Source organism: Rhipicephalus microplus, chromosome 5, assembly GCF_043290135.1.
Source record: "Rhipicephalus microplus isolate Deutch F79 chromosome 5, USDA_Rmic, whole genome shotgun sequence".
NCBI lineage: Eukaryota > Metazoa > Arthropoda > Arachnida > Ixodida > Ixodidae > Rhipicephalus > Rhipicephalus microplus.
Window position 1 is genome coordinate 9,787,518 of NC_134704.1, and position 17,008 is coordinate 9,804,525.

Genomic DNA, 17,008 nt, shown 5'->3' on the forward strand with positions numbered 1-17,008 from the left:
GTGATTGCATATAAACCGAGCTACGAGGGCACGCAAATTTGTGCGTGCCTTGACTGGGGAGGGGAGTATGCTTATGGAGGTAGATGCACGACTTACTCTGTTTTTTTACTCGTGGGTGAGGAGCGAATCCAATTTTGACAACGAAGACAGTGCAAAATTACCCAGTGCGTATGCGTTATTCAACGTCGTACAAAATGTAATCTCTCGGAAGAATTAGAAAATAGTAATACGGAGCGGAAAACGATGCCGATTACATCTTCCTTACTCTGGCCTCTATTTTCTTTCGCTGTCTTCATAATTTTTTTTCCGTTGGCATATTGGTTCAAGAATATATGAAGCCACTAAATATTTAATTCCCGTTGAAAGCAGTATAGAAGAACGGAATGAAGAAAACGCGCTGAGCGGCAAAGGTGGCCTGCGATGATTTCGTGATATGAAGGACTAAGGAAGACTGCCGTGGCCTGCACTGATCTTTCAAACCTAATCAAGATGAAAAGGCGCTCAAGCAAAGATACCTCGCTAAATGTGTCAGGAATCTGAATACGTCAGTACAATTTGTCTTTTTTTTCTGAAAATGCCTGCGTAGTGTCTCAGCGCAGCATTTGCATTAGCGGAGCATTCGGCCGAAAAAAAAGAGGACATTTGTTTGCGCATCTATATTCCATTATTAGGTGATTGGTTACCGCCTGATTTGTTTAGGCCATGAGAGATTGGAATAGTCATTTGAATATATGGGGTGCGCCTAGTTAGAGTTCATAATTTTGTCAACGTCCTCTATGACTACGTGACCGAATAGAGGTTGTTGACAGTAGCCTGAGGTACGGAAAGAAGTAGAAATCTAAGAGGTCGTTTTTCTCGCTCATTGAAACTAAGTTAACTCGAATTAACAGTTAATTCGAACTGACGCTCAGGTCCCGGTACGGCCCTGTCTACGGGGAATACCTTCCGATAATTCGAAAGCGTCTGTATGCACAATCATTATTTTAAACTGGGGGCCTCTGTTTTTCTCGCTTCTTGCAGAATTAGAGCGCAAAGTGATCACAACGTGTTGCAAAACCAGACCAAGTTCACTAGAGATGCACAACAACGAAACAGCAGCACTTCTCAGCAGCTGAGAATTCGGACACCACGCTGAGCTGCTGGAAAGGGGCAAACAACTATTATTGACTTGCGACAGAAGAGGCGCAAAAAAATTCAACTTGCTGATTACTTTTATTGGTGCTAACTCTGCCATTTAAAGTAATGTGTTTGGGAGCATATATAACGTCATATATTTTTTATTGGGGCTCACTGATCGCATGAGATGCACTTGCGCGTGCTTGTTTCTGGCGTATCACCGACTGATAAATTATTTCGTTCACTGTTTCAGCGCCACGAACCAAACAAAAACGTGTAGTAGTGCCGAATTCGCAATAACGAGTCAAGAGATGTCTTCATCCCGCGCAGTGCGGAGTGATGTCCGTTCATTCTAACGCCCGCCCGCAAAGTCACACTCCGTTTGTTTCGAACAATCTTTAACAATTTTTCGTAAAGTGCTTCGAGTTCGAGCGATTGATATTTTACTGTATTTGTTTGGTACAATTTGTACAGTCATTTCTAGTCGAAGCTTATGTGTTCAGAGACTTATTGCTGGCCGAGAATGCAGGAGAACGGGCAGTGGTCAGCAGCTTTCGGCAAAGCGCAGCAACCACAAGCTCATGCCAATGGTGATGCATGTTATTTGTTGCATCTACGTGTCTATTGGACAGATTTTGTGCAGTCTGCAGCGTTTTATTCTTGTAAACGATGGCTACTAGAGTGCCGAAATCAGTAAACGCCATCACTTAGGCGTGATAGCCAAACACCTCAAGTAATCCAAAGTTTACACGTAATGACACGTTCATAAACTTAACTCGAGAACAAATGCCAGCCTCACTCGTGCAGCGCTGCATGCATGGTTTAGGCTTAGGTTACCACCAGTATGAATTTCTGTAACACCAATTCTGCTAACAATTTCAGATGATTCAGCAAGCGCTAACAGCAATAGTACTACCTGAGTACTCGTACACTATTCCACAAAATGAGGGAACGGGTCTTGATCATCGCTGCTCAGTATTATGCGTGTACGGAGTAGTGTACGAAAGCCGCGCACTCCATCGTCTGTGATTTTCGCGGGTAGGCAGCTCAAAACACCCAGGAGCCCCAACCAAAGAAGATGCAACGCATAGCCACAGATCTCCTCACGCATGAGTGGTTTCAGTGTGCTTTGATAGTAACCTAAGAAAGAAAAAAAATGCGACCTAGAAAGTAAAAAAAATTCTCATCAGCTCTCTCCCCCCCCCCCCGCTCTCTCGGGGGGGAGAGAGCGGGGGGGGGGGAGAGATTTTGATGTACATACCCGCTCTCTCGTGTATGTACATCAAAATTTCCCTACCACGCGATCTAGGGTCGTTCCTATGGAAACTCTCAGCCACGTTCTGCAGGGTTCGGAGGTTGCAGGATGTTGCAAAGGCCGGTAACGGGAGCAAAGAGGAAAATGCCGATGGGGGATCTTCCGGGGTCTCGGGGGCCCACCGGAGGCTTAACTCTCCGCAGAAGCCAGTGTGCCCAAGGGATCTGCGGCAACCAGCGACGCTGGGAGAACGAGCCGCGGAACACGCGGCCATGATAAATGGCTCATTAATTGTTCCTGTCACGAAGCGCGGAGAGCGAGAAGAAATTTCCTTCCCCGACGGCGCCACGAGAAAGTTGCTTTCACGCGCCGTACGTGGCGTCGTTGCTACAGAAAGTCAAACGAAGCTATGTAAAAGTAATAAACACTGCGTACGTATGATATATCCTTGCGTCAGGGAGCATTACTCCTTTCGGGACGCCATGGTGAGAGTTCTCGAAGTGACTCGAAGGTCGCCGTGTATATTGGGGAGGCGTTGCCGGGCGGCTCTGAGCCGATTCGCCAAGTGAACGCTGCAGTATTTTACTGGCTTAATTGCGTTGTTCATTACCATACCGTATGGTAGGTATACGGGTGCCATAACTTGTCTACTATAACGATTTTGAGTTTGTCTGTAAATGATGGCAACAATTCTCAGCGTAGGTTGTTCATAAAAGAAAGCAGAATTGAGAGAATGTAATATAGTATTATAATAATTGCTGTGGTTCGATGTCCCAAAACCACCATATGATTATGAGAAGCGCTGCAGTGGAGGGCTCCGGAAATTTCGACCGCCTGGGGTTCTTTAACGTGCACCCAAATCTGAGCACACAGGCCTGCAGCAGTTCCACCTCCATCGAAAATGCAGCCGCCGCTGCCGGGATTCGATCCCGCGACCTGCGGGTCAGCAGCCGAGTACCTTAGCCGCTAGACTACCGCGGACTAGTTTTGGAAATAAGCGAAACGTTGCACTATTTAAAAGACAAAAAGCATGCCATTCTTTTGCAGTGGCTTCCAGGCCACTGTGGCATTGACGACAACGAACACGCACATAATCTGCCAGGAATGTTCAAGAAAGTGGCATTCAGGAATTCATTCCATTATCGAGAACCGATGCTGCATCAAAGATGTGCTTCCTCGCACGTGATGTAACACACTCAATGTGGAACACAACCCATTTTCCGCATTCCCGCCTACGCCGTTTGGATCCGGCACCTCAACTTCAAATTCCATCCAACCTATCCCAATCCGAAACAACCATACTCTGCCGTTTGTGGCTTGGAGTGTAATTCACGAACACTTTTGCTTATCGAATAGTAATGGCTGACAGCGCTGCGTGTGATCACTGTGGCAGTGTGGAAACCATTGCCCACGTCCATTGTGACTGTCTTCATTATAGCTCCTGTCTAATTTTCCTACCCTCTTCCTTTTTCCCCAGTGCAGGGTATCCTACGGGGCTCAGCCCTGGTTAGTCTTCCTGTCTTTTATCATTATTATGTCCCTCTATATATAGCTCCTAAGTACAACAGCTTTAGGCAGCGTTAGCACGGCTCGATTGCCAGCTGCTTTCGGAGCAGTCAATTGTGGAGTGCTGGAACGTTCGACCTTTCAGCCAGAAAGCGTCGAGGACGCTGCGGAAGTTTCTGTGGTCAACCTGACTCGCAAAGCGAATCTGACACTCCCGTGGTTGCGTGTGTGCGCGTTTTCTTTAAGCATTCCTTTTCATTTTTCCCTCCTTACCATTCTATATACTTTACCCATACCCCAGTGTGAAGTAGTGAACATGAAATTTTCTTCTGGTTAACTTCCCTGCCGTTCACTTAACCTTATTCTCTCTCCATGTTTTTCTTCAAGTATAGAAGCCCGTACGCTCGCTTGCATGTGTCGTAGAAAACCTAAGAGATGCTCGTCTCACGGCTTGAAGCACACTTGAAACAAGTCGCACTGGAGCCAGCCGCATAGCGTGGATAATGCCTATTTGGCCCGGTAGATTACGTTGCAGCAAAAGCTTTGCAGCCACCGTAAAGACAAGTGGAAACATGAGCTTGATCCGCCACTATGCAACAAGATTTTCTAGAAAAATTTTGGTTTTGAGCTATAGTCGGTACTGATTGAACACTGAAGAAATTTTCCGGCGCAAACTGAACGAGGACGCATGCTACAAGCGCCCATCCTGTTTTTTTTTTTTTGTTGTTGTTATGTATACTCGTTCAGTTAGCGCTGAGGAGTTTCCTTAGTTATGTACTGTAGGTTCTGGGTACCTTGGAGCCAGTCCTTACAAGTCTTCTCTGGCATCGCGCATTGCAGTGTACTTCAATCGAGACAGTCGAACTTCGACTCGTGCTCTGTGAAAGTTCGCAGTTTGATGACCTTCTGGGCATGTGCAGTGGACGTTGCTATGCGCTCCTATTTGTCCTCTCTTTCCTTCTTCTCATCTCTTTCCCTTTTTCCATGTGCGGAAGCTAAACGGGTGCAACCTGGTTAATCTCCCTGACTTACCTCTCCCTTATCTCCTCAATATCCCTTATCTCTCTTTTCGAAAATCTTTTTTTTTTCGGACATGCATTTCACGCACTCCCTCACCACCTTTTGAAAACCAGTTTCTTTTTCATTTTTGTTCAGGATCATTAGAGCGTAAAGAAGAGGGGTTGGTTATTGGAGGGGGAGCGGAAACGGGTATGTCAATTCATGCCGATATCAACGGCAATATCGCACTTCTTATACACAATAATCGCTTCCATGATCCAAATAATAAGTGGAGCCAGTTGAGCTTAACCCGTAATTAAACCAAGCAGAATATATACTGAGGTGACGGGCCATCACTGCACCGGATTCTCGCAGTAAATAAATGGGGAGCATGCATAACGCCGTGTTAGTGGATGAAAGGAAGGTCATATGAGCAGTGGACAAAGAATGAAAGGACGATTGATGGAAAGACCGTATGAAAGTTCCATAAAGACGCTGGGAGACACTGGTTGCCCAGCCTCTGTCGGGGTCTCCATTGTGTACGCGTAAACCTATTTGTCCAGACTCGACAGCAAATAACGGACTCCATTATTCACTCCACGTGTCATCAGTCATATGGAGCATCGGCCAACGTCGGCCCGAGACCAGTCGGGGACTACATACTACTTTTACTTGACCTTTCATATTCCTTTCCACGTGATAGACACGCTGAAATAGTAAATAACTTGTGAAAAACGAGTTGAAAAGCCGTTTTCGTAATTGCATAACCCTTGATAAAGCCACACAACGTAGCTAAGGCTGCACCAAGGTGAAACCTGTGGTGGTAATTAACGCATAGTCTTAGCACGAACCACTATCTCATTGGCGGACAAGTTCGCAGGCGGCCGACCGTGATCGTCGAGAGCTCATCAAACATGCCAGCGATGAAAACCAGCGTGCCTGAGCAGCGCCATCTTTATATAAGATAGAGGAGGCATTGGCCTGAGCGTATACCGCATACCCTGCACGCCCCTCATCGGCAAATCACAGGCTCCGCTGCGTTCCCGCCCCTGTGGGTGCAAAGGAGCAGCTATGAGGCGAAGTTCGACAGTTGGGTAAACAAAAAAAAGAAAGAAAGAAAAAACTATTTAGACCCGGTGATTCATTTTTATTGATATAAACATTATAATTAATGCTGTGCAAAGCAGCACCATAAGTTGTGCATGGGAAAGAAAGAGGGGAACAGTGCAGTGGAGGCTCGGCGTGGTGCCGTCCGCTCATCGGCGAAGCACTGCCGCCATTTCCCTTCTATTCGGATCCTTTCTTCCTTCATACGAACCGGTAATAATAAGCTCTGTTCCCTCAGTGCAGCCAGCGGAATGGCTAACTCATTCGTGAGAGCGAGTGGAGAAAGAAAAGGAACGATCCATCTAGGTCCTCATCCGTCATCCACGCCTGGGATTCGGGCGAACGCCCCATTGGCACACGCCCCAAGCGAAATAAGGCGCCTGCGGCCAGCAGGCAGTGAACGAGAAAATGCTAAAATTCCTTTCTTCGACTCCCACACTTCTTTAACGCTTTGTTTCGTTTTCTGTAGATGCACCGTTGGTGCAGTTCCAGCGCGGGTTAGGGCCGTACGCTGTTCGCCGATGGTCGCTGAGCTTCAGTATAGATTAGAACAGAAAGCCACTCCGACATATCTGATCTACCTTTTCTCTTGCTGTCGGACTGTTTCGATGGGCCGTGTACCTTCAGAGTGCGGGTTCCTTTGTGTTTGGCGCTGTATCGGGATGAGCTGTCTTTCGGCCGCACAGAGCGCAGATCATGAAAGGTCGATTTCGATTGTGAGAAAAATAGGTGACTGCGGTACACTGGGGAAGTATTGTCCATGCAAAATATGCTAACTTTGGAGTTACCTGTGCCTGCGTACAGTTTTGTTTGTATCATCGTAGTTTTACTCGAAAGTATGCTTGCGTTGTTCTCGTACTGATCCCGGAGCATGCGCACCTTGTTACGCATTCTGGCGCAGCGCTTCCAGCTGAAAGTGTACTGCGCTCTATTCCAATGCGATCACTATTTTCTTCGATCACCTTTTGAAAACTCAAACTTAACTCAAGTCTGGGTGTGAGAAAATGTGTGGACCATACACAACCGTCCATCGCTGAAAACTCTTCTCAACAAGTCGACACATTTGCTGTGTAACAGCACTGTGTGATCACAATATTCTGTACTCTAATCTTTCTGCCGTGAGAGTGCCTGGATTCAAATCCCGCTCGAACCCTGTTTGCTGATTTTATCTTCAAGAGTGGAGCTCTTTAAACTTTTCGTTGCGCCAGGTAGTGTGAATAGGAATTATTGTTATGAACAGCCACCCTCTCGCTTCGTCTTCTTCAGCTCCTGCTTCACTCCCAGAATGCGTCCGCCTGTTATGAATGACAACAAATGTGATGGGCGGAGTCTGTTACGCCCCGCAAAATCGCCTAGCATCACTTAACAGCTACTCACAGGACTAACTGTCGCGTAACATCGTGTAATAGCTATAGTCCCGCTGCTAAAACAACGTAAAATGACGCAATCATTCGCATAACTGAAATCACGTAACGTCGCGTTGCTAAGCATGTGAATTGAATCATGTCAGAACACATAACTACTAGCGTGACTAAAAATTTACATAATATAACGCCACATCCTGTCCCGAGACTAAATATCGCTAACTGGTCGTCACGCGATTAAAATCACGCAACAACGCGTAATAGCAAGTAACTAAACATGTTCCCGCCATAAACCACGCAACAGCTAATCGTTACATGACATTTCTTGGCAATTCTAGCCAAATTTAGCTATACTTAGTACTTCTAAAGAAAGCTTGGTCTTACTAGCAAAACAGCCAGGTCGAACACTGATGGTTCCAGCCTTACGCCACCAACGCTGCTCATTTTTTTCTTTTCTAGATGCGAAGCATTTTATGGCCGAACTCAAGCTAATGTGCTGCCTGACCACTCTTACTGCGCATGCGCGTCCCCTCCACTCTTTCCCCTCTCTCATGCTCCCTCCTCTCTCGCTGACGACCCCGACAACGTCTGATATCTAGAGCTCTCTCTTTCTCCCACTCTAGGCATCTCTCGCCGCGGCGTTTACACCCCTATTGCGCATGCGCGTCCACCCCCCCCCCCCCCCGTCTCTCGCCTCACAACGCCGACACAGGCAGCATCTTCTAGCGAGTTTCTTGATTTTAGAATTCGACTGCTGGCGCTGCACAACCATTCGCTAGCCACGCCGTATGAAGGTATAGACACTGGGTCTTGACCTGCAAGGTATATATATATATATATATATATATATATATATATATATATATATATATATATATATATATATATATATATATATATATATATATATATACTGCCGGTAATATATCTCCTCTGCGTTGTCGAACAATAAACAATCGCAGCAAGCGCGTTAACTGCTGGTCTCCGAGTCTATTTTGAGTTTTTGTCTGTCATTGCCCATTGGCAGTGATTGGCATGTTCCAGTAAGAAACAATGGTACATTACTGTGTGCCATGGAGAAAGGAAAAAGGTAAGGAGAGGGCATGCCCAGCCGGCGCAGGGCGTAAAAAATGTGGCGGAAATGACATCATGGCGGCCATATTCAGTAGGCACAATGGCGGCGTTGTTATGGTTACGTGTTGCGCAGTGAAGCTGGTCTAGCAGTGAGCGGCCGCGGCTGGCGGCGGAATGTGTGCCTCCCCAGGTCTCGTGCTGGGCCGTGGCGGACAATATCTGTGCTCTGCGCCGCGTTATTGGTTACGCAGTGTTCGTCTGGCTGTTACATTACTCTTAGCAACGTTTACAAATCTCTTTGTCCATCACGGGGTTTCAACAGTGCGTAGAAGAAGTGCATATCCATGTGTCGTGCGGCGGATGACGCGGATGAAGCAGTTAGTGTTCAGCGAAATGGCGTTGGGCACCATGACGAAGCTGAATGACGACGAACGCCTTGCAGGTCAGTGACGGTTGAGCAGTGCTCCTGCTTATGACAACGGACGACGCTGTTGAGCCTAGCAAGACGCCGTGAGGACCATGTGCACATACGTAGTTTCGTGTTGTGTGTGTACAGTAACAACTTGCATGTGCGTATTAAAACACCTTTTCTGTTCCGCTTGGTACACTCTCCACCAGCATTGCATGTAATCTCAACGTAACAGCAACCACGTTCAACTGTCACTAGCACCGTGCTCAAAGTCACCACGGTCGCAGAATGCTGACGCAGGTGAGTTTCACGCGGAACACGGACACAGTGGCAGGACGCTGCGTCAGTCGCGTGGCGGAATGCAACCGTAGAAGGTGCACGACCGATCGTGTTGTCTGTACAGTTGCTGAATTGATGACGTGAAAGCACTCGCCGTTGTCAGTGCATCTAGCGCGCGTTCTTTCGTAGTTGCTTCGTTGTCAGCGAGCTGTTACTCTTTGTTATTACTCGGACGAAGCGATTTCGCTGAAGGTGTCCTGCTGGCTCTGAGTGATGAGCCCAGTTCCATTAGTTTCGGATCGTCACGACACACGCGCTGCGCAGCCCACGTGCTTTCCGAGCCGGAGAGGGAGTCGCGCCTTCTGCTTCGCATTCATATGTAAACAAGATAGGAGAATTTGCCTACTCAATATGCCCGACTTCCGGCTTCATCGCGGCTTCACAACGAGTGACGTCAGGGCCTCTCCTTACCTTTTCCTTCCTCCGTGCTGTGTGCTATGTGCATTCCCAGGTTTCTCTTATGCGCAACGCCATGATAAGCGCTAGTGTCTTATCCACCGTGAGTGCAAGCGTTAGCGCCTGCTGTTTCGCATCTACACGTGGCGCCCATTAGCGGAATATAATGTAATTTTTTGTGATTGTGCGCGATAAATGAGATGGACGCCTGCCACGGCGCACAATTACACAACCCATATCTTGACTGTTGTCATGAGGTCATAAAAGCTTTCGCAAATGAAACAAGATCACCCTGACTAATGCGCCTGGCCCATGCCCTCGAAAGCCGTGACTTGATTTTCACAGGTGCTCTGAAATCTTCCCATCGCTTGTGCCACGCGTGCATTGAGGCCTCGTTCCATTATCGACCGGCCCTCGCCGCGCCAGAGTCGCGTTCAACTGGGAGCCGCAGCCGTGCCAACGAGCGCAGAAAAGGTGCCGACTGGAGCGCATGCTTCGCCGACTCATTGTTGGGCACCGCGCTATGCACGCTCCTCCGTCAGCGCGCGCTGCGTGAACGAGGTATCGGTTGAAGGTGTGACTGAGCAGTGCTATAAGGGGGTGCTGTAAGGCATTGCTAGAAACGGGCGCCTCCTAATGAGCGCCACTCGTAACTGACACTACTTCTTTCTCTTTAAGCGAAACTGAGAAGCCACGAGGAAAGACATTCTTACAACGAGAGACAGGAATACAGTGAATCATTGAATTTACAGTACTACAGTACATCCGACCAAGTTCTGCAGATATAATAAAAGCCCAGAAATATCGCGTTTCATGTCCACGAGTAACCAAGTCTATTCCATTAGAGAAATGAGGGTGAAATATTGCGCGTCACTTAAAAGCTGGGCGTGATTTAAATTTGTTAAATTTATTTGTTCAAGAAAAACTCGCAACAGCAGTTGCTCAAATGCTTGTTTCAGTCCAAATGTCAGGTTATCTGAGGAGCTGTAATAGACTACGTGCGGAATCATCCTACGTATATATATACTCTTTTTTTCATGTGGTGGAAGCTCTTGCCAGTGAAGGCAAAATAACGAGCAATGAATGCAAGTATCGGTGACGCTTCCTCATGATGCAGCCATTTTTACTTATCTCTGGCAGAGAAACATTCAATTGTATCATGCAGTTCCGGTGCGCCGGGCATTCGCTTTCGTGGGCGACGCGCGCTCCGAGCTGAAAAAGCAATCCCCCCCCCCCCCCCCTGATTTTCTACACGAACCTGGAACTCGTTAATGCTGCCTCACCAAGCGTGAATACGGCCTCGTTAGCAATCGGAGAGCTGCTTCACGCGTTCACAGCGTGTGTCACGGAGCGCTCTTCCTTTCCGTGATGCTCTTCCTGAGAGGGCCGTCGTTGGGTACCGCCGCGAACAGTGCCAATAAATATGAACGCAAACAACTGCGCCAGCCATTTGAGCTGTTCAAAGGTCATCAAATGTAAAAGTCGCTGTCTTAATATGTCTGTCCTTGCAAGATCAAGTAAACCCCAATTTGTCAGTTTTGTAGCAATTAATTCTGAATAAATTGGTGTTCTTTGCCATAAGGGCTGTCATGCATGCTGTCTACGCATTGACGCGAAGTAAATACATCATGTAAACCTCGTGCGAGCATTCAACAGTATGCTTTCTGCGATCTGACTCGATTGGGAAAAGTAGAATATATGTCATAGCCGAGTTATGATGGAGTACATCAGGGGGAAAGTGTAGAGGAGGGAGCTGAGGGTTGGGGAATCGACGAGAAGGGAAGGAGGCAATAATCGCCACTGCATCACAAATGCAGGTTGCCTTTTCCGCGATGGACACCAACCAAGCAAGCTGCAAGTTTCCAACGGCAACGCCGCCTGCTTTGGCGCTCGAAACTTGCAGCGTCTGCAATACTGCTCTGTCCTTCTTGCAACATCCATGTTCAGTGAAACTAAATATTTGTTTTTTTTTCTCCTTCCGTCTTCTTTTCGCTTCGTCGACAAAGAAAAAAAATGGGGGGAGGGGGGGGAGCCACTAACGTAGTGGCTACCACATTTTTGCAGGTTGGCAACTTCAAATAACTTCAATGCTTGCTATATTCCCGATTTCTAATTAACACGTTTTAGGTAACACTGTTTGAAGCATGCGCAATGCCATTCGTCACAGCCCGTGGAGCTGACCGGAGTGCAGCCCCGCGTGGGACCCCAGTCGGGTGGTACTCGTCTGTACCTGAACGGAACCAATCTGAATGTCGGCAGCCACGTCAGCGTTTACCTGGACGACATCGCATGCCACGTCGAAAGGTGAGTGTTTGCACCAAACGAATCCCACGCATCGACCTTTGATGCGCAGCGAAAACATCCAGCGAAACCTTTCGTAGAAATAAAGGACGCGCGAGACAAGCGTTTAAACCAGTAGGCTTCATGCTCACATTCAGAAGGGGCTATAGCTTACCTGCGACGCTTGTGAGTAGGATAATGCAGCAGCGGTCATCTTTCATGGCAATCTAGCAACGATAACCGTTTCAATCGTACATAATACTTCAATTCCATCCACCTACAGCACCTTGACAATTTCACGTTGCGAGCACATATGCCACTCACAACCAGCAGCCGTCGCGCACTACACTGCCTTTTCTCACAGCGGTGACGAGTTCCGGTATTTAGGCTGATAAGCGAACGCCGCCAGATGACACTGCACATTATATCGCATCCTAGCAGCGGCTGCGAAAATCGGCGCTTTGTGAGGCGGGCATCATCCAGTTAGCAACTTTCCTGTATCTATCACGCTGCCGGTTTCAGGCTGCATCTGCGCAGAGCTTTCTGCGTCGATAAAAAGGCTGTTACAGGGTTGGCTAATGTACGCGTGCTGTTCTCCGTCAAGTATGGATGGTTGGCACTGAAGTCACTGGAAAGGCTATGTTACAGAGCCAACATGGCGTGACGTGAACTTTGGGATCTCACTTTAATGCTATCACTACATCGCAAGCTGGTTTTTTTTTAGTTTCCATCCACAGAGCCCTAATAACTTAGTAGAAAGTACAGCACAAAATGCACAATGGACGGAAGGAACACAAATTACGACGACGATTGATATGTGGGGTTTAACGTCCCAAAACCACCATTTGATTATGAGAGACGCCGTAGTGGAGGGCTCCGGAAATTTCGACCACCTGGGGTTCTTTAACGGGCATCCGAATCTGAGCACACGGGCCTACAACATTTCCACCCCCATCGAAAATGCAGCCGCCGCAGCCGGAATTCGAACCCGCAGCCGAGTACCTTAGCCACTAGACCACCGCGGCGGGACGAAAAAATTACAGCGACGAGAGGTGAACTTTCAAAATCTTTATTTGAAGTAAAAGTTGTTGTCGTCGTTTGCATTGCTTCCTTTCGTGTGGGTGCTTGCGCTGTATTGCGTGCTGTAAATATATATGTACGAACAAGCCCAACTCGCTGCTTTAATCAGGCCCAGTGATGTTCCAGCTGCTGCGATATCACACTGTCCTAGGCTAGTCGATGTTTGATTATACTGCCTTGATGCCACCTAAACTGCCATATTGAAGCCATGTTGTGCATCCATAACATCACGTGCAAACTTAAAGTTCTGGAGCCCGATTTTGAAGCTGCAGCACGATTTTGATTTCCGGACACAGCGGCTGCATTTCGAGGGGAGATGAATGCAAGATCATAACATCACTTAGATTTATGTTCAGGTTAAAAAATAAAGAACACCTGGTGGTTAAAATTAAAAATGGACCCTTCCCGACCGAGTGTCTCATAGTTATGAAATGGCTTTTACTCATAACATGTCATAATCAAAATATTGAATGTACTTTAGCAGCACTCGCTGTCGTTTCCCATTTCCTTGTAGTGATTCTGAGTCAACGCAGTTTCATCACGCAACTATTTGGCATACGCTCAATTAGCACAGAACGGAAAATTATGTCGAACGTAATTCACACTGACATATTTGTCTTAATTTGCTGTTTCAGCAAAGGCACGTCTTTTCTTTTTTCCGGTGCTTACGCTAACGCTGGTAACGCTGGTCAGAGTTTTTTCTTTTTTTTTTTCTGGTGAAAACGGCTATTACATGTAAGCGCTTCACCGCCTTACTTTTTCATGCACCTCTTGAAAAGGTTGTCGGTTCATGGACTTCTAATTTCGTGGTTTACTCTCGTGATGATCCAAATATTTTTTACCGCTTCAGTGCATGGCAGAACAATGATTTGCACTGTTATTATGACGGAACCGTGCAGCTGGTCATCCATTCTGCAATATGAAGTTGAGGAAAATTCAGCGCAGATCTAGATTTATCGCACACAGGACAGCTGCAAGTCAAAATACGAAGCGTATTTCTTGGTCACTAGAGGGCGCGGCATATTCCTCACCCTTTCAGTCTTTTTAAGATGCTTTACCAGACAGCCCCACAACCCATCCGTGAGAGCTTTCGGTGCTTAACCAACTGCGTCTATAGTATGAAGTACCAATGTTTTGAAATTAAGTGTTTTTATTGCTTCTGCGCACTGTCACTCTGCTTATAAATAAAGGCAGAGGTAAACACACGTCGCTGGATAAAAAAGAATTCAAAAAGATGACGTCGTCCAATTTCGTTAAAAGGTTTCTTGCCTCGTGCTTGATGAGAAGTCTGGTCACGTAGCGTCGAGAATCAACAGCTGACTCAATGAAAGCGTTCTCTCACTGTGGGCAAGCTTCCCTAAGAAGTAATGCACTGCGAGAAAAAGATATAAAGTATGGGAGTTAAGATTGAGCAGGACACTAGGGACACTTCATTGATCTAAAGGTGCACCGCTCCAAGATTTGATTACGGCTTCCCAGTGAATGGAAATGTCCCCCTGCACGTTTGTTCATGGTCGGGGGCAGCCCACTCTAATTCTTATATATATATATATATGTATACTTTATCCGACACCAGGTGGGGCAAGTTCATTGCTCTGCACTTTGCTGACTAAGTGTTCACGTAAAAAAAAACTCACCCCTTGCAATTTTATTCTTCCCTTTCATTGTTTTAGGTATGAAGTCAGACAAGCAAAAAGGAAAGTGAATACGTTTGATTGTAGCACCAATGTAAAAAGGCAAGCCACACTTGCGAATGTGTGAAAACATAAGTGAGCTCTCACCGCATCCTCGACGTTCCGTCACCCGAAAAGTGGCCCATGCTCTCCTTAAAGGAGTGTCTAAGGTGCAGCTTTTGTTGGAAAATATGTGCTTTATAATATATTTTCTTTCTGTCATAGCTAGGTTTGTGTCGTCCGCCTCGGTGGAGCAGTGTTCGGCTACATAACCGAAGGTCACGGGTCGCATTTTGATGTAGGTGAAATGGTAGAAGTCCGTGTATCGTACAATGTCAACGCACGATATTAAAGAACACCAGTTGGTTGAAATTTATATTTCCGGAGCTCTTCACAACGGCGTCTTTCATAATCATATCCTGGTTTTGGGACGTTACACTCCAGTTATTATTATTATTATTATTATTATTATTATTATTATTATTATTATTATTATTATTATTATTATTGACAGGGAAAATGTCATTCAAGAGGAAGACCAAGGTAGCATTCGAACGCATAAGAGTGGAAGCAGCTTTGAGCGATGTCCTAGACTTTATCAAGCATGACACCCTCCTGCGGCGTTTTATAACGCGTGCATGTGACCTGCCTTCTTTTTACCAATCTTCATAGCTGCTTGCAATCCATCATTTGTCATTGTTATGTTTTGAGGCATCAAAGCTTAAAGCGCAACTTTTTAGATGCGGAAGCATCTTATACTCGCGCCTTGTAGTGCGCCGTCCGCGCCGTCCGCACCGCTTCTCGAACATTCGACAGCTGACGCGCGCGCATGCGCCGTCGCCCACCATCTGTGCCGCGCGCGCTTCTCCTTCGAGAACATTCGACAGCTGACGCGCGCGCATGCGCCGTCGCCCACCATCTGTGCCGCGCGCGCTTCTCCTTCGAGAACATTCGACAGCTGACAGCGCATGCGCCGTCGCGCCGTCGCCATCTGTGCCGCGCGCGCGCTTCTCCTTCGAGAACATTCGACAGCTGACAGCGCATGCGCCGTCGCGCCGTCGCCATCTGTGCCGCGCGCGCGCTTCTCCTTCGAGAACATTCAACGCGCTGTATATATACTCAAGGTCGGCGCTCGCTCGCTCAGTTGCCGCTCGTCGGTTGGTTTGTACGGCGCGTCGACGTCCAAGGTCGCGGTGAAATGAATTCCAACGAATCCACAAACACAATGATCGACGTCCCTTCGACCAGCGCCGTCCTTTCGCATACGTGTGTACGTGTTCACTCATTTAACACCCCCTCCTACAACCACGCTAACCAATTTAGCCATCGACCCAAGTAAGTCGCAATTTAACACCCCATTTCACAACCACGTTAACCAATTTAGCCATCGACCCAAGTAAGTCGCACTTTAACACCCCGTTAACCAATTATATGCTCCGCATCCTCCTCAGTGTTCCCCCGAGGGAAGCTGCGGGCAATTTTTTTCGCTACTCGCGTGTATACAGTGGCAAGCGTGAACAAAGCAGCGCACGATATCAGCGACTCGTATATACCTATACAAACACGAAGCCCTGCGTATATGCGGTTTGTTCGCAGCGTGTTTATTTTATCAGTGTGGGCTGAAATGACACGGTGCACGCGATGGTGCCATAACCTCGCTGCTGTGCAGGAGCCACCAAGCATTGTGTTAATGCGTCCTTGCCACCACCATGTGGTGCGCACTCCCGCGTTCATGCTAAGAGTGCACGTTAAATATAAGTCGATCAAATTAGCGTGATTCGCAGTTTGTGCTGACACATCGTCGACAGAGCAAGTCGTGCTTATACCATGTGCAATGCTCGCAGGTCTCTGGCAAGTAGCAGCCAAATCAGCTGCCGGACGTCCAGGTCTCCGTACCCGTCGTACCAAGTTTCGCAGCTCATTCTGCGCATTGACGGTGCCAACCTGACCCTGAGCAACCCTTTCTTTTACACCGAGGACCCTTCCTTGCACAGGATTCAACCACTCAAAAGTTTCCTCAGGTGCGCAGTGTAAATGAACTTTCGCGGATAAATAATAATAATGCTTGGCAAAAATTAAGACAGCTTCGTATTGGCGGTGCCATGTCTGAAGCAAGAGCAGAGCTAGGCGGCCCTCTTTGTCCGCCATTATTTCTTTTTCTTTCTTTCTCTGTGTTTGTTGTATTTTTTTCTCTTTCTCTCCCACTCTATTCACAACTTCCCCTCTCTTTCTTGGTCTGTCTTGCTCTCCGCTTTTCCCTCTCTTTTTTGTGTCTGCTTATATAGCTTTGCCTCTCTCCAAGTATTCCTCTGTCTTTCGATCTTTTATGTATTTATTTCCTTTACATATGTCCATTTCTCTCTTTGTCGTTCTCTCTCTCTCCCGTTCACGACTTTGTTGTGTCTAACGC

General features: G+C 47.2%; 1 protein-coding gene across 1 annotated transcript in view; it reads left to right on the forward strand.

The window, feature by feature from the left end:
* LOC119174024 (plexin-B) overlaps positions 1-17,008 on the forward strand; it is a 210,074-nt gene that overhangs the window by 164,311 nt on the left and 28,755 nt on the right. Inside the window, exons 19-20 of the mRNA XM_075894819.1 lie at positions 11,733-11,869; positions 16,443-16,619. Of these exons, the coding sequence (XP_075750934.1) occupies positions 11,733-11,869; positions 16,443-16,619 (314 nt within the window). The remainder of the gene's footprint in view (positions 1-11,732; positions 11,870-16,442; positions 16,620-17,008) is intronic.